Genomic DNA, 18,914 nt, shown 5'->3' on the forward strand with positions numbered 1-18,914 from the left:
TACACTCTTGACTATAAGTTCAGACCTTTCACCTCTCACCACAGTTTGTAGTCTGGATTTATATTCCACTCTTACCCTATTTACACATTCTAGATTCTGCTCCCTGGCAGATGAACAGCTGAACATGTTTGCTTTTCCTATGCTTGTACTTTGTACTTATGTTCCTCTACCTATATAACTCCACCTTGATGACATTTTTATTTTTGTCTCTATTCCTTGGAATGCACAGCAGTTTTTCTCTGTGTCATACCATTTTTCCAATTTATTTTTTATAGTGACATTTTGCATCATGAGAGTGAATTTACAGAGAGTAGAGTTGATATCTTACTAACATATTTCATGCTGAGTCAAGCACAGTTTTGGTACGCAGAAAGTAATCTAGAATTTTTTTTTTTTAAATGAACGTAGAAACCAACCAACATTGGTTCCAAGGAAAATGAAGAATATATCTGCTAACTAACGTTTCATTAGTAAGGGCAAAGGAGCCTTTACTTTTCTTGTCTGTCCTGTTACAGAGATTATGAAATGGACCAGCCTAGACTGCATGACTATGAAAGATTAATTTCACAGAATTCTTGCCCTGACCAGGAATAAAAAGAGGAAATACAAAGGCTAAATGGTCCATGAAAAGGATTAAAATAAAATACTAAAAATGAGAATGCAGAAAGAAGCAGCATTCAAAGTGTAAAGTTCTAACTTAATCCTTGCCCTAAATTTGAAAATGTGTTTTTTGCAAGTTTGTATAACTCTTTTAATTTAAACATGTGGTAGCTTCATGCTTATCTAGATGTGAACAGGAAAAATGTTCTCTGATGGTTTATTTAGGAAAGTCCAAGTCATCAGCAAATTACCTCAGACTGTCTACCTCACCAAATTATATTCACGTATATACACAGACACATTCATATGACAGGAAAGGAAAAACACAGTAGGTTTAATACTTGCCTTTTAAATTCTGTCACCAATATAATTTTCCTGCCCTGAGCTTAATTTATTTTATCATAGTCTTTCTGAGGGCTTGCTGTATCTGAAGTGCTAGGATAAAGTAGTTGAAAGACCATGTCTCAATTTGCTGCGTATCCTACCTTAGAAAAAGTATGGCTCACATTTTTTGTACCAGCTCTTGATATTATCATACTAGTCTCTCAAATTCTGTTTATAAATTTAAAAATAAAATGTGGAGAGGGGCTTTTCCCCTCTTTTCAATTTGTATTGTTTTTGTTGCCCTTTCTCATTTTTTATCTTATATTTCATACTTCCTTATTGAGATACTCCAGTTTTCCTTATGAGCATACTAGTTAGTTATAAGATAAGATTGCCCCTGTATGAGCCTGTCTTAGTCCATTCAGGTAGATTGGGTGACTTATAAACAGTAGAATTTGTTTTCAAAATCTATGGAAAGTCCAAGATCAAGTTGCCAGCAGATTTGGCATCTAATGAAACCTTTCTCTTTGTGGTTCATCTGGTACCTTGTAAAAGCCATCTTTCTGGACACCATCTACCTGTGTCTTCTGGGCTATTTTATTTTTATTTTATTTATTTATTTATTTATTTTGGTGCTGGTGATGGAATCCAGGGATGCTTTACCACTGAGCTACATCCCCAACCCTTTTTATTTTGAGACCAGGTCTTGTTTAAGTTGTTGAGACTGACCTTGAACTTGCCATCCTCTTACCCCAGCCTCCTGAGTTGCTGGGATTGCAAAAGAATACCACTGTATCCATCGGGCCTCTTTATTCAGGGCACTAATCTCTCATTCTTGAGGGTTCCCATGACCGTTCACTTTCTTCATAATCTAATCCCTTTCCCAAAGTCCTCACCTCCTAATACTACCACCTTGGGATCAGGATTTAAACATAAGAATTTTAGGGGATCTGGGGATATGTACCTCAGTGATCAAACACTTGTGTAGCATGCACATGACCTTGGATTCTATCTCTAGCACTACAAACAAAACAGAACAACAAAAAATTAAGAAGGTCAAACCATAGAAGATTGCTAAAAAACAGCTTGCATAACCTTTAAGTTAGGTATTTTGTTTGAGTTGTTTATCCACTATTACTTAAATCTGCAGAAATCCAAGGGAAGTAAAAGTCATGCCCTTACAAAACAAAACAAGACTGGGTTGCAGGTATGAGAGCCCTAACTTGAGTTAACAAAAGGATTGTGTATTTACCCACAGAGGAAGTGGGTATTTACACGCTGGCCTCAGGGAACCTGGATACTTGCAAGTGTGTTGGTCCCATTTGTCTGCTCTGGTCATTTGATTCCGTGTGACTTGCTTGTTTTTCTTCGCTCTTTTCTTTGGGACACTGTCACAGGTGCTCTTTGCTGTACATGTTGTGCTCTTTCTCTGTCCTGAATGCTTAATATCTGTTACTTTGTATCTTTCTTTCTCTGTCTTTCTGTTTCTGCCTTTTGCTCAGTGTCCTTTTTCCCATTCTCCTGCCCCTTCTCTACCTATTGGTTCTATTTTCTCCCATCACAAGCATTTCCACCTGGCTTTATAGGCAATATACTCTGATGTGTCTTCCAGGTTAGCAAGTAGAGAAGAAAGGATGCTCTATATCTAGCTCCAATTACTAAAATCCAGAGAGAATTTCCTTTCTACCTTAGCTTACATAGTGAGGAAACAAGGCACTGTAACCACTAGAATCTTTAAATTTAAAATGGAAAGAAACAGCAGTTGCCAAAAAAAAAAAAAAAAAAAAAAAAACCTACTTCTGTAGAGACAAAGCAGTCAATGTTCAAAACCAGGAGATGAGGCAATTATTTGGATGAAACTTCCATAGTCTTCACTGTTACTCATATTTGAGTCCTTTTTTGTTATATGGAATTTCTATATGTTCAATACATTTTTTCTGTAACTGCTTTAACATTCATGCTTTTTCATTTACAATATGAATCAAGAGTTTAATATTCAGAAATATTGCCTAATAATCCACTTCAGGACTACTGTATTTTCTAAAATACGTCTCCATTATTTTTTGTGAATTACATTTAATTTATACTTTTGTAAAAACTGCTGGTTCTTTTAGAGATATATGACCCAATGTATTACCAAAGTTGTGGTTGTTGAATTCATTTTAAAGATTAGTTAGAATATTCTCAGCTCTTTTCACGCTGTTAAATCTAGTGATAAGGTATGGGGAAATGATGAGTATCTATTCCATCCTTTAAAAGTCTATTTTATCAGTACTATTCTACCTTGTTTCAAAGTTTTGTTTGGTTTTGGTTTCAGGGCTTGTGTGTGTGCATGTGTTGATGTTTTGTTTTGTTGTTTTTGTTTTTGTTTTGTTCTGTACCTTGGATTGGACCCATGGGCACTTAACCACTGAGCCACATTCTCAACCTTTTTTATATATTTTTTAAAGTACATTTTAGTTGTCAATGGATATTTATTTATTTATATGCGGTGCTGAGAATCAAACCCAGTGACTCCAAGTACTCTACCACTGATTCAAAACCCCAACCCCTATATTTTTTATTCAGAGACAGGGTCTTAGTGAGTTGCTGGGGCTGGCTTTGAACTTGTGATGTGCCTGGCTCAAACTTTTGTTTTGAATTTACATCATCACCTACCATCTAGCCTCTGTGATGAAAGAATATCTTACTCATAAAGTGATTGTTGTAAACTTTCTCTTTCTTTGCTTTGTATTTTAGAAACCTTTGTAGTTTAAAAAAAATGCAAGTGTTTGCTGGAAAACAATATATTTAGCGATGTTTGAATCTCTTCACCATTTTATACTTCCTGGCTCAGATTTATTACCTAGATATCTTGCTATGGAAAGAAAAACATGTATTGGAGGCATAAAGAAACCTTTTATGAATAAGTGTCATTTCATTGTAATCTTAATACAGCATGCATTGTTGCATAAATTTTTTATAATATTTAGTAAGGACATCAGTTTGGGTTAATTCACACTGTGATAAACAATATTTTAATATACAATGGTAAGTGAGTAAGACTTCTTTCTGTAGGCTACAGAGAGTGAAGTAGGAGATGTAGATTTAACACGCCTTCCAGAAGGACCTGTGGATTCTGAGGATGAAGAAGAAGAAGAGGAGGAGATTGATCGAACAGATCCGTTGCAGGGGCGAGATCTTGTTCGAGAATGTCTTGAAAAAGAACCTGCAGACAAAACAGATGATGACATTGGTAAGAAATACATCTTTTCATATAGTTTCCTAGTGTTGTTTAACAAATTAGTCTAAAATTTAATGCCTAAAGCAAAGTATATTTTTTCTTTCATAGTTTTTATGGGTCAGAAATTCAGGAGACTAGGGACTGGGGAGATAAGTCAGTTGGTAGAGCGCTTGCCTTGCAAGCATGAGGCCCTGGGTTCGATCCCCAGCACCGCCCAAAAAAAAAAAAAAAGAAAAAAAGAAATTCAGGGGACTATACAAGGACATGAATATCAGGAGGCTTGGATCATTGAGAGCCATCTTTGAGATTAGCTGCCAGAGTTTGTAAAAAAAAACTTGAATTTCATCAAACTCAGGGTTTTCTCTTCATGTTCAAATAGTAAGATATTAAAACAGTACAATAATGTCCAATGTTTGTGAAGTAGCTTTTTAAAATTTTTCAATGGGCTGGGGACATAACTCAGTTGGTAGAGTTCTTGCCTCGCATGCATAAGGCCCTGGGTTCAATCCCCAGCACCACAAAAATAATAATCATAATTTTCAAGGATTATATTTTAATTTCCCTAGCTTGAAAAGGATACTCATGTCCTTTAAACTTTTGGTTAAAACTTTATGCATATTCTTCTATGTAATTTATTAAAGAACTATTTATTATATATTGATTAGAAAATTAAATGCTAAAGATGTTGATATTATCTTTGAGGAACAAAGGATTACTCAGTGTCAAGTACATATTGTTAGGATTCAATTAAGGTATTGTAGATTTTCTATTTATAGTAGTCATATTGTTGGAAATTAGAAGATGCTGCTGCTGATTACAGTCATAATTTAAATCAATAAAGATCAAAACGTGAACATTATTACCATTCTAAAGATATATTACATTGTTTAATAACCTGTAGTTTAGACTCATGGGAACATTATTTGGACACAAACTGGAAGTACTTTTGTCATGGAGAAGGTTTTTGTTTTTTGTTTTTGTCTTTTACAATGTGGGGGGATCAAACCCAGGGCCTTCACATACTAGGCAAGCACTTAACCTCTGAACTATATATCCCCAGCCTGGAAATGCATTTTTAATGGTAAAGAATTACATGCTGTGCTGTTTTTAGAGTTTTTTAGAAATTGAAATATAAGTAGTTCCAATTATCCGTGAGCATAGAATACTCCTTATAGTCATTTCTATTAAAGCCTCTGAGTAACTGTGTTTTTCCCTTTTTCTTTCTTCTTTCTCTGCCAAGGCAGTTAATTCAGAAACCTGTGAGGGGCAATGGGATATTGAAAAAAGACAAACAAACATGTAGAGAGAAAGCTGGGACTAGATGGGACACTGTCCTCTGATGGAGGAACAGTGACCCAGAGTTAGCTCAGCACGTTTACTATATAGGTCTTTTTCATCAAAAGGTTGTTTGTGGGAAGGTTTCTGCAAAGCAGACAGACTAAGGACACAGCACTGGTGAGACATTAGGGTTATCCTGTTATGCTCAGAATTCTCTACCCCCTGGAGCTGGTGCCTGAGCTCAAGGTCCAGCCTTTGCAGTTTCCTCAGGTCAGCTGTCACCATAGCCACTGGGCAATCTTATCTACAACTGTGCACAGGAAGTTTCCAGCAAAATGTAGGCATGAAACAGTCAGAGATCATGATCCAAGTCATTGCTTTCCACACTACTTTTTTTTTTTTTAACTCCTTTCTTTTTTTAAAAACTCTGCCATACTGGGAATTGAACCCACACCTGAGGCAAGCACTCTGACACTGAGCCACATCCCCAGCCTTTTTATTTTTTTGAAACATGATCTTGCTAAGTTGCCCAGGTTGTCCTTGAACTCCCAGTCCTCATGCCTCTGCCTCCTGAATAGCTGGGATTACAGGCATGCACCACCACCCCCAGCCTGTTTCTCCCTTGTATTTATCTCTGTTGTTCACGTGTCTGTATACTAAAGAATGACCTGAAGAACCCATAAGCATTTATTAGAGTACATAGTTGCTTTGACAGATCTTGAACTAGAATTCAGATTTGCGTGCTGGCTTCAGCAGCACATATACTAAAATTAGAATTCAGATTTGCTATTCCTAATGTTTATTGGCATTGATTAGTAACATTAGGAAAAAAAGAAAGAAAGAAAGAAAGATCTGACCAATAAGATTAGACAAAAGACTTTTTCACTAATCTGTTAGATCTAAGAGCATCCCTAATTCACAAAAGAGTGGCATCTCAGACTAGGCAAATTAGATAAGCTCTCCAGTTTTATCTCACTGTGTAGTTCATTATTTTCTGTAGGAGTTAGGAATTCTGGTATCTTCCAATATGCCCATATTTTATGTGTGAGTTTGAATATACATATAAACTAAACTGATTTTTTAAAATCGATGGTCATTGTATCTTTCTCTACTCTAGCAGTATAAATTCACAAGCCATTTAGGAAATTGGGTATTGAATTCTAGATTTTATTCCATCTTTAATGTATCATCCTTCAGGGTCTTTACACTAAAATTTGTTTTTTGTAGAACAGTTACTTGAATTTATGCATCAGCTTCCTGCTTTTGCAAACATGACCATGTCTGTAAGGAGGGAGCTCTGCTCAGTGATGATTTTCGAAGTGGTGGATCAGGCTGGAGCTATTATTCTTGAAGATGGACAAGAGGTAGGTTAGCAAATAAATGTCACATATTATTTAGTATGGATGCTAATTTTTACTAGTTTTACTTTTAGAAGAATTTTATTTCCATAACCTTGTGTAAATCCTCACTTTTGAAATTTAAACTGAACATTGAGTTATAATGAAAACCTGAATTTGAAGTATTTGTAATTTCTGAAGAGAGAAATTTTTTGTTTAGCTTTACTTTAATTTTATTTCCTTGAAATGGACTTTATGCAGAATAGATAATAAATAATATTTGTTGAACCAACTTTGTTTTTATTTCTCAAAGGTTCTTTATTATTCTATTCATGTATTTATATCATTGTTTAGATTGTTTATCAGGTATGTATTTACTCTTCATTTTCTTTTTCTATATTAACATTTAAAAAATGAGGCAAATGTATTGGTAACACTGCCTCCTACTGGACAACTCCCAGTTGGGGCACTTTTGTGACAATTCTGTGTTTTAAACTGCTTAGACACTTTCAGGTGAGTGCAGTAAGGATGTAGTGGGATTAGAAAGTATGACTATTGTTAGGAAATGTTTCACTATTTTTCTTATCAAGTTAATAATGATTAATGCTGAGATGTCAGTTGCTGAATATTGTCATTTACTTCTAGTAGGAATGTAAATTGGTATAGTATTTCTGGAAAGTCATTTTTCTAAATGACTTTCTATTCTTAACATGGACCCCAAAGTACTCACAGACTCTAACCCACTGCTCCTCTTATGACTATTTCTCCTGAGGATATAATATGATTCAGAGTATTATGTCAAAAGATGTTCATTACAATATATTTATAATAGTAAAAATTGGCCATGGTCACCAAAATATCCAAAAATAAGCAATGGTTAACCAAATTATTATATAGCCACAGAATATACACATGCTGGGCAAGTGTTCTGCCACTGAACCCAACTTCTCATATTATTTTAAAAATTATTTAATGGAAATGCTATGAGGACAGGGGCCATATCTCTAGCTTTATTTATATATTTTCCCGTTACATCCTACACAAAATGTGCTCCAAAAAAAAGTTTGATGAACAGATGAGTATAGCATTAAATTCTTTTAAAAAGCAGAATAATATAAATAATTTTAACTATTTAAAATATGCACATAAATGAGAAATAAGATGAGCTTTGTTATATGTCAGCTTTGTACCAGCTTCTGTTCTAGACCCAGGGATGTAGTGGTGGGAAAAACCAGGTAGTCCCTATTCTCAACCAGCTTATACTCACAAGTTCTATAGTGAGTATATCTTACGTTTAAAATAGCTCAAAATATACACTTTGGGAAAAATAATTTTTTCATACCTCTTCAGAACTGACAATCCTAGATTTTTCCCTTAAGTCACATTAAAACTTTTGAAAGTTTAGGGTAGTAAGAAGGGTTGTTTTTTAAAGGGGATTAAGTGGCCTTTCATTGATACACAGTAGGACTTTTAAAAAAGAATATCTCCCTGGAGCATTAATTTCTTTCATACAAATGAAAGCATTGTTTTCTTAACATTAGGAGAAATTTTGAACATTTTATTTTGTTAGATATGCCTTAAATTTCAGGTTTTTCCTATTCTTCCTAAATTACTGCCTTTTTTTGGAATTTTTACTATATGTCAGACACTGTTCTAAGCACTTAGTATGTATTATATCACTTAATATACTAGTCCTATGATAGAGTCTATTGTTATAACCATTTTAGCAATAGGAAAACTGAGGTCCAGAACAGTTATATAACATGCCAAAAGTCAGTCAGGGTCCAGATTAAAATTCCAAAAGTTTGTGCTCTTAAACATTACACTACTTTGCCTTAGGAAATTTGGTCATTATGAAAACTCCTGATTTCCTTTGGTTACTAAAAGAAGAAGGTAAAATAAACTTCAGTGGTTGCACAGATTAGATGAGGAACATCAAGTGTTATTGAAAGTGCTTAATAATATAACCAGGTTCTCTATTTTTCTTTTTCAAATCATGCAAGTTATATATTTTGATAGAGTTTTGTTCAAAGTTAACATGTAACTGTCATTTCTTAAAGATTCTTAAAACCTTTGTTTTTCTCTATAGCTTGACTCATGGTATGTTATTTTAAATGGCACTGTAGAAATTAATCATCCAGATGGAAAAGTTGAAAATCTCTTTATGGGAAATAGTTTTGGAATTACTCCCACTCTGGATAAGCAGTACATGCGTGGTATTGTCAGGACTAAAGTAGATGATTGTCAGGTAAGCTTTCTCTTTGGTCAAATACTCTTGCTTGTTTGATTTGAAATGACTGAACCTCATTTTTTTTCTTCCTCAAAATAAAATCACTTTATATGAGAATGAAGAGTTTCAATAGTTCATTGTTCATAAAGGAAAACTCAACTTTATAACTGCCTCATATATTTATGGGACTGAACAAACTAGATTTTTAAGAGAATATGCCAAGTAATGACTAGTTTGTTGCATATCTGTCTGATATTAGCCAGCTCAGTCTTTTTATTTTTAAACGAGGGAAAGAAATAGGAACTTCAGAATTGTTTGTTTCGAACTCCTGCTTTGTGTTTTCTTTTCGTAGTGTCAGTTTTGAGAGAAGTGGATGTTCACTTCTCCTTTTAGAGCAAAATTCAAACAGATTTGACTTCTTTGGTCTCTTTATGTGTACATTGTTTCACCTTGATTTTTGTTAAAAGTTTAAAGGATAAATGAAAGAACTGATGCCACTTGATTTCTTGCCTTTGTGCTCTGTCTTGGTGCATAGTGATACATTTATGTACTGTGGATTCATTAATTGTCCCCATATTGTTCTTGGACAGTTTGTCTGCATAGCCCAGCAGGATTATTGGAGAATTTTAAATCATGTGGAAAAAAATACCCATAAAGTTGAAGAAGAGGGAGAAATTGTTATGGTGCATGAACATCGCGAATTAGACCGGAGTGGAACCAGGAAAGGACACATAGTAATCAAGGTGTGTATTTTAATTTACTATTCTAGACATTGATAGAGTAATGTTTTCATCTTTCTTTTAAAGAGGCTCTGCACTGCTTTTTTGAATAGTGCAGGATAACTTCATAACACATTGAAATCTAGTTTCAATCAATATATTCATTCTTTTGCCTTTTTCTAAGTTGGCTTTCGTATATTTTAATGATGAAGAATACCTTACTGCCTTTTAATATCAGCATGGGTAGGGGATGGGTATTATTTTGGAATATACTAGTCAAAGTTTTTCTTCTAAAATGTATTTTATATTTAGAAACAATAGAAATTCAAGGACTAGGCACAAAGGCATAAGAAAGCCTAGATGAAAATGCAGATGAAAACGCAGTTGATGGATCTCTGCAGCATTGAAATAGGCATTGACTTCTCCATACCTCACTTTTTTAAATCTAAAAACAGAGGTAATGCCAAAGGACTTGATTAAAGTCAAATGAGGTAAATCAAAAGCTTTAGCACAGTTACAGTTAAGTATGTATTCATACTCTCCCTTTTTTGCCTTCCCCATTCCTTGCCTTCCTCCTCCCCCTGTCTTTAAATGCCTCTGGATATAAAGTAGAGCCATATAGTTGAAAGAGAGGAAATAAATGCATAACTTCTTGTCTTTTCAGACTAGTCTTGATTGCTAATTGCAAATGGAGGAATTTATTTACTATGAGGGAGATAAACCAGAAAGACAGATCTGAAGCTGATATGTCTACTCTTCTTTAGAATCGAGGCTCTTCCTCAGAGCTGTCTTTTTCCTAACCTGATGGTTGTAAGCTTTTTATGTAGAAAAAAAATGAACATATTGATGACCATAGGTACATGTATCTTCTTATTTTAACTTCCTTATCTTTTTGTGGAGAGTCCTATTTTTCTAATAATTTCAAACTTACAGAAAAGTTGCAAGAACAGTACAGAATTTCCCTGAGTCAGATTTCTCCCAATTTTAATATTTTACTGCATTTGCCCCATTATCATTAGTGGAAATGAAAAGTAACCTGCAAAAGTAGTGCTTTATCACTTCTAAATATTTCATGTGTATTTCTTAATTTCCTAATAATATTTATTTCCTAAAAGCAAAAATGCCGTCCTGCATAAACATCATGAAGTCCTTCAAGTTTGGAACTAAACATTGCTAACACAAAAGAATTGGGCCCAAAAATCATGTCGGATATTCACCAGCAATCCCATCAGAGCCACTTTTTCATTTCTGGTCCAGAATCATCCAAGAACACAGATTTTGTTGTCATGTTACTTTGGTTTGTTCCTGTTTTGCAATCTTTCCCCACTATTCATATTCACAATCATTTTAAAAAATACAGGTTTTACATCCTATAGGAATGAACCTTTACCTGGATCCGTGTAATGTTTTTTCATTACCATACTCAGGTTGTTCCCTCCTAGAAGGAATTCCACAGAAATGAAATAGGCACTTCTCATTATGCTGCATCAGCGGGTACAAGATGCTACCTCTCCCACTTGATACCCTGCTAACATTGCCATCTGTCTACCAGGTTTCTTCACTGTAAAGTCACCATTTGATCCTTTTTAACTGATGAGTACTTGGTAAAGAGATATTCTGAATAGTATCAATATACTGCCTCTAGTTTGTGGGTAGGTACAAACCTCTACCCACAAGTTGTTACTGCCGCTGACTACTCTTGCCTGAAATGGTGATACCTTATTTCCATAATTTCTTGCATACTTTTAAGCTGTCATTTGGTAAGAATGAGCTTCCTCTTCTACATTTATTTATGTTGGTATAGACTCATGTGTTCACCAGTATTATTTCAGAGATCAAATTGTGTGAGATTTGGCTAGTGAAGCCCTCTTCAAGCTGACTCCTTTATTTTTTGACATGTCCTATCTGGCAGACATGAACTTCACTTGCTACAGATTTAGAGTCAGCCATTTCCCCCAGAGTCCATGATCTTTCCAGTGGAGGATAGTATTTATGAACCAATATCTGGTTCTCCCTTTGTTTATTTCTACTGAGATAGCATTGATTTTAGAGCCTCTCATCAGATAAAGCTAGGAAATGTATGTATATATATTACAAATACATGCCCATCTGTAACTCTCTTAAATATCTAGGTGTTTATACAGATACATCCAATTCCAATACTATATCTCACAAAGGGTTTTCGCTACCCTTTTTCTGTTTCTGTAAATACATTCACCAACAGTGACTCTTATTATACTCTGTATATTTACATATTTGCTTATTGTAACCAATCTCAGCCATCTCTTTTGCCTGCCACCTCCGTGTATATACATCCAGCATCCCAACTTCTTTTTTCTTCCACCAGAGACATAGAAGTTTATTTAGGAAAGCAGAGGCTTTCAGGGGAGAATGTGGGCTATCTTGAGAGTGAGACATCTTTGGAACAAAGCAAGGAATACACATTAAAGGAAGAATGTGGGCCCTCTCCAGAGGGAGAAACAGCAACCTGTTGGTGTGTGAGCATCCTGCCATCTTGGCTGCTTATAAGCATAATAGTGATGTGCCTCAAAATAATTATGGAACTCATCTTTAAGGTTTAGAATGTATAACCTAGTTTCTATAATAAAGACCCTACCTCAGTGACTTAGCCAGTTCAAATGATGTCCTCTATTTAGTGTTGACCAGTTTACACCCAGAATTAGCTATATATAATCTAAGAACCACATTTAAGTGACCCTAAACCATTATTGATAATAAAGCCAATTTTGTAGTGTTTTGGAAGGTGGAAGAATAATCTATGGTCTCCTTGTCCTGCGAGTTGGTTATGTGATAATACTTAATACTTTCTTCTGACTTCCTTCAGAGAAATGATTTACATACTTTGTTAGCAGCAGGCACCTTTTTTAAGAAGATAAATTCTGAAGTACTAAAGTATGTTTACTGTACATTTATTCTGAGCAACAAGTTGTTTGAATGAATGAAGCAAATTAAAAGTTTGGGGTCATGAGCAACAGTTAGTTTTTATACCAGCCTTATCTGTTTAATTCAGAAGCTCAAAGAGGAGCAGTGTTAAATAATTTGTTTGCATTTCTTTTTATAAATTTACAGACAGGCAAGAGTTTAAAACTCTGAATATAAAAACTATCTCTATAGGACTTCTGATTCCTCCCAAGATGTGAGCTAGCAGGGAGAACTGTAGAAGAGGAAACTATTTGAGGAAGTAACAGCTGTAACACTGGCTATTTTGAACTGATATATTATTCCTGCAGCCTGGGACAGAAGAGAATTTGAGGTGGAATAAATTTGAAAGAAAGCTTGCTTGCTTTTCTTCCTCCTTTTCCTTTTTTCCTTTTCTTCCCCCCCCCCCCCTCTTCTACTTACCTTTTGCTTCTTCCTTCTTTTGCCTGGGACTGTCATTACGTGCCCCCATTGTACCAGAAATGGCAGTAAGAGCCCACACAAGGGATAAATCAGTTAAGTTGAGAGGATGAAATGCCAATGGAAAAAGGTTCAGCTGAGTAAATGCTGTTCGGTACTCATTCCTCTATCTTTTCTCATCTAAACCTCTGCTGCTGCATTACAACCTAGAAAGACTGCCTTCTCCCAGCGCTAAGGATTTAAAGGTGAAACTCCTTTGGGGACTTGTATAAGGGAATGGCTATAAAGAAGAAAAATCAATAGGAATTAATTGATTCCTTTTTGTCCTTGAATTTTTAGGCAACACCTGAGCGTCTCATCATGCATTTAATAGAAGAACATTCCATTGTGGACCCAACTTATATAGAAGATTTTCTGTTAACTTATAGGACATTTCTTGAAAGTCCTTTGGATGTTGGAATCAAGCTTTTAGAATGGTTTAAGATTGACAGCTTAAGGGATAAGGTTGGTTTTAAAAATATCAAGGGCATGAAAGTGATTTTAACTTTTTTTTTTTTTTTTTTTTTTAATTTATCTGTTTATTTATTTATTTTACGTACTGGGGATTGAACCCAGCGGTACTTTACCATTGAATTACAACCCATTCCCCTTTTATTTTTATTTTATTTTGAGGGTCTCACTAAGTTACTAAATCTGGTCTTGAGCCTGCGATCCTACTGCTATAACCTTCTGGGTTGCTGGGATTATAGGCATGCACCACAACACACGGCAACATTTAAATTTTATTAATTAACTTTTTGTAGTTGATAGAGTAAATGTTTACTTTGATAACATTATTCAGTTCACCTAAAAAATTAGTAATTTGATGTAGTCATATATCTGCTTGTTTACTTTTATGACAGAGTTGCCAGTTTCAAAGGGACATGAGCCTTAAAAGGCAGAAATTAAAATAAGGCTATGATATATAGCTATAAACTCAGGAAACATAATAACTGCGTAAGAGTTTTAGAATTTTGCCAAAATATTTTATAATCATTTAAAAACAATATGTCAAATCCTAATTTCTCTCTCCTGAGACTTGTTTAAATCTTTCTTTGAATAATTTTTTTCATTAAATGTTTGCTATTTTAAACATTATTTTACCTGTTTCATAGTATGTACTATTTAATGGAAATGCTAGTAATAACTCAGCACATTAGTGGGAAGTAAGTAGTTCTAAGAAAAGAAAAAGTAGGATCATGATGGCCTGGTATATTTAAAAAAAATAAGTTGGATGAAGGTAAACTTGGAATTTTTTTTTTTTTTTGCCAGGGAGGGGGTACTGTGGATTGAACCCAGTGGCACTTAGCACTGATCCACATCTCCAGCCCCTTTTGTTTTTTATTTTGAGGCAGGACTGGCTTTGAACTTGTGATCCTTCTGCCTCGGTTTCCAGAGTCACTGGTATTATGGGTGTGTACCCTGACACCTGATTAAACTGTAGAATTGTATTATTTAGGAAACTGAAGCATCCAAAACTACAGATTTGTCTTCCTCTCCTCTTTTTTGGAATTAATTATAATTACTTTGGTTGCTGAGAAAATAAAGGCATGCTTAGAGAATGAACAAAAATATGATTTAGAAATAACTAGATATTTACATGCAAAAGAATGAAATTGGACCCTTACTTACCTTAGACCATATATAAAAATTCACTCAAAATCAGAGGCAATATAAGAGCTAAAGTATAATACTTTTACAAGAAAGATAGTATGTCATCATGACCTGGGATTTGGCAGTGGTTTTTTCAGATATGACATCAAAAGCACAAGCAACAAAAGAAAAAAAATAGATACTTGGATCTCATCAAATCAAAATGTTTTCCATATCAACTGATACTATCAAGAAATACAGGCCAACACACAGAATGAGAGAATATATTTGCAAATCATCTATCTGATAAGGGTCTAGAATCTAGAATATATAAAGTATTCTTACAATTCAATAACAGAAAGACAACACAGTTGAAAAATGGGCAAAGGCCTTAAACATTTCTTCAGATAAGTGGCATAAATGAATAGCAAGCACATGAAAAAGATGCTTAACATCATTAGTTTTAGGGAAATGCAGCTCAAAACCATAGTGAGATATCACTTTGTACCCACTGGGATGGCTTTGTAAAAAGAAGGAAAAATACAAAAATTAAAAATAAAAAATGTATTGCAAAGGATGTGAGAAATTATATACCTCACCCTTAATTTTGAGGATGGGAATGTAGTATGGTATCACTTCTCTGGAAGACCATTTGACATTTCTTCAAAAATTTGAACATAGAGTACCCATATAACCCAGTAATAATTCTCCTGGGTATGTATCTGAAGAACTTAAAGCAGGTTCACAAACAAAAATTTCTACACAGATATTCATAGCAACATTGACAATAGCCAAAAAGTGGAAATGACGTGGATGTCCCACTGACGTTTATCTTGGATAAACAAAACATATATAGCAGGAGCTGGGGTTGTAGCTTAGTGATAGAGCACTCACCTAGCATGTGTGAGGCCCTGGGTTCAATCCTCAGCACCATATAAAAATAAAATAAAATGTCTATCTACAAGTAAAAAAAAATTATATATATATATATTTATTTATTTATTTATTTATTTATTTAAAAAATAGTAAAAAATACAGCAATTGAGTAAAATAGTGTTCATCTATAAAAAGAAAGTACTAATTAAAAGAAGCCAATCACAGAAAGCTAATATTATGTGATTCTATTTATATGATTATGTCCAGAATAGGCAAATATATAGAAAATAGATTAGTGGAAGCTGCCAGAGACTGGAGAAAGGACAGTATACAAAGCATCTGCTAAACTTGTTAGTGGTGATGGTCATATAACATTGTGAATGTATGAAATGCCTTTTGAACTGTGCCTTTTAAATTGGTTGAAATGTTGAATTTTATGGGCATGTGCATTTTACAAAATTTTAAAAATATATGACTCAAAATTACATTGTTAAGTACATTACTACTTAACATTTGTTTACTTTTAATCTGTGAAGCAAAGTAAACAAATCAATTCATTTTTTAAAATTTACAGTACTTACAATGAAGGAAATTTCAGATTTGTTTTGGTTCAAATTTTGGGCTATATATGTTCTTAGCCATAGAAACTCATACCATTGTTTGACATGATTACCTGCCCTTATGATATGAAGCTTGTATTTTGAGATGCTCTGAAATACACATCCCATATACTTAGATTTTAGTGAATTTAAGACTTGTATCTTTTTTGGTAGTTGTAGATGGATGGACAGAATACCTTTTTATTTTATCTTGGTGCTAAGGATTGAACCCAGTGCCTCACACATTCTAGGCAAGTGCTCTGCCACGGAGCTATAGCCCCAACCCAAGACTTGTATCTTCTGGGTGTAGAGTTCTCTGTTGCTTGTGTACCCAAGGAAGCAAAAGTTCAAACGAAGCCATGCCTCTATTAGAACAAAATTTCTTTTGTACAAGGAAGGGGACAAGAAAGTTAGCCATAAAGCTCAGTTCTTCCTTCAGTTTGGGGCATGTTTTTGGAATCTACTTTTGCAAAAAGAATGCCTCTCATAACCATGTGCTGCCTCTTCTGTGTTTCCACAGGTGACACGGATTGTATTATTATGGGTAAATAATCATTTTAATGATTTTGAAGGTGATCCTGCTATGACTCAGTTTCTGGAGGAATTCGAAAAAAACCTGGAAGATACAGTAAGGCTCATAAGAATGACTTTTCAGAGTTACTACTCCTTGGCAAGAACAGTAATTCAGAACAGCAGTAGCTTTCGTATTCTCCTATATCTTAAATGTCTATTCTGAGAATTCTGTACTTCTTATCCTCTGCCACCTCAACTGAAACAAAAATCATGCTCCTCTAAACTCTTTCATTTTTGTTTTAAGACTAGTATCTCTTAATTTCTCAGACTTATAAGTACTGGGCCTATGTGGACCAGCCCATTGTCTAAACTCACCCGTGTCACTGATTTAGGCATATATGTATACATACATGTGTTTGCTTTTGGTCTCTTTTTCAGCCATTTCTTTTCTACTGCCCAGTTTTGGAGCTCATTATTTCATTATACCTAATCTGTTGTAGCAGCCTGGTAAATGGTCTTAGTTCTAGCTTTCTTTCTAGTCCATTCTGTGTGTCCAAAAGATAGATTTTAAACTATAAATCTAATGCATATTGCTTGTCTTTGTTAATAAATCATATTTTCTACCAAAGTAGTTCCTCACCTATATGCTCCTGTCACTCATCTATTTTTTCAGCCTTTTTCGTATGCACTCTAGATATCCAAACCTGCAGGGTTCGGGGGTCCTCGGAGGTCCTCGGGGGATGGGAGGCGTCGGTACAGTGGAGAAACAGCAGAGACACCGTGTTCTGAGACTGAATCTGTCTTTATTTTTTCTGCTAGCCTTTTTATAGATATTTTTCTTTAGTAATGATTATATCATTTTTGGTTAGTTTAAAACAAGAAAAACCTTCAAAAGTACAATCTATGCTTCTTCTCAAAGTACACATTCTCTCTGTATGACTGTCCAGACCAAAACAACCTTATTTCCCAGCTAGATTAAAACAATCTTATCTCCCAGCTAAACTAAAACAAACTTGTCTCCCAGCTAAACTGAGGGCATCATGATCTGGCAGCCTTTAACCTTCAGAATAAATATATCACTAGATTTTCTGAGAAACCACCCCCACCATGAACTCCAGTGTTTAACAGTGAAAAGTTTTTACTATTATTAAAGGGCAAAGAAATCAACTTATAATTAATATTTAGTCTATTCTAATTTCATATAATGGTGGACTACAATCTTATTCTGATTCTTAAAGAATTAGACTAAACATAGGAAAAGCGCAAATGATATTTATGACTAATCTAAATGTTTTTGTTATGTAAAGTATCTCTAGAATCAACTACTGAAACTAAGAAAGCAGCAGAGGCTAAACACAGCATCCAAGCTCAGAGGAATGCCTCTTTATCCATCTATTATTATACTAAAGCAATCACAGTCTCCTTTAAACTCAAGCACAGCCACAATTGTTTATTTTCATATATTTTTATCTATGTATTACTGCTAAATTTTTATTGTGCACTATTTTGTGTCCCAATACAGTAAAACCTTCCCAATGTTTTTCCAATACGTTTCTAAATGATATATTGGTTATTAATATTAAAAAGCAACTACACATGGAGACATGCCATGCCTATGACCCCCCAAGAGGGAGGACAATCAACAGGACCATGTCAAGTGTCAGGTCCTCTACTCCAACAATGTCAAGTGCTGGAGTGGCAGGAAATAGACGTGGCACAAACCAGACTATTTTGTAATTCTGCATCACAGATCTTATAGAATTCTTTTCTCCCAGTTCTGCTATTTCAGAGTGTGTGCAACTTCCAGTGCATACCTTTTATATCAAATCTACATTAAGACTTTATAGTTCTCCCTGCTACATGTGATTTCACCTTTTCTAAATATACAGTACTTATGATAATTCCCTCAAGATCCTCTTAACTTCTACAGTAGCTATTGATAAATCCATTTTATTCTCATTGTCAGATACAGCTGAACTGCAAATAGGTCTGCTTCTATCAGCTTGAAATTTTAGGAAATACATAATGTAGTATAGTGGTTAAAGAGTACAACTCAGGAATCAGTTTGCCTAAATTAACATCCAAGCTCTATCACTTGCTGGATATGTGAATTTGGACAAGTTGCCTAATCTTTATGTTCCTGTAACTCATTTGAAAGATAACAGTCCCTACTTCAGTGAGATTGTATGAAGATTTTAGTGAGTTAATGAATAACAGTCTGAA

General features: G+C 34.6%; 1 protein-coding gene across 9 annotated transcripts in view; it reads left to right on the forward strand.

The window, feature by feature from the left end:
* Positions 1–18,914, forward strand: part of Rapgef6 (Rap guanine nucleotide exchange factor 6) — a 212,625-nt gene that overhangs the window by 131,604 nt on the left and 62,107 nt on the right. For all 9 annotated transcript variants that reach the window (XM_047556030.1, XM_047556031.1, XM_047556033.1 and 6 more), the window contains 6 exons: positions 3,982–4,159; positions 6,653–6,789; positions 8,852–9,010; positions 9,583–9,735; positions 13,411–13,575; positions 16,699–16,806. In XM_047556030.1, the coding sequence (XP_047411986.1) occupies positions 3,982–4,159; positions 6,653–6,789; positions 8,852–9,010; positions 9,583–9,735; positions 13,411–13,575; positions 16,699–16,806 (900 nt within the window). The remainder of the gene's footprint in view (positions 1–3,981; positions 4,160–6,652; positions 6,790–8,851; positions 9,011–9,582; positions 9,736–13,410; positions 13,576–16,698; positions 16,807–18,914) is intronic.

The sequence above is a fragment of the Sciurus carolinensis genome, chromosome 6 (genome assembly GCF_902686445.1).
Source record: "Sciurus carolinensis chromosome 6, mSciCar1.2, whole genome shotgun sequence".
In the NCBI taxonomy this organism is placed as follows: domain Eukaryota; kingdom Metazoa; phylum Chordata; class Mammalia; order Rodentia; family Sciuridae; genus Sciurus; species Sciurus carolinensis.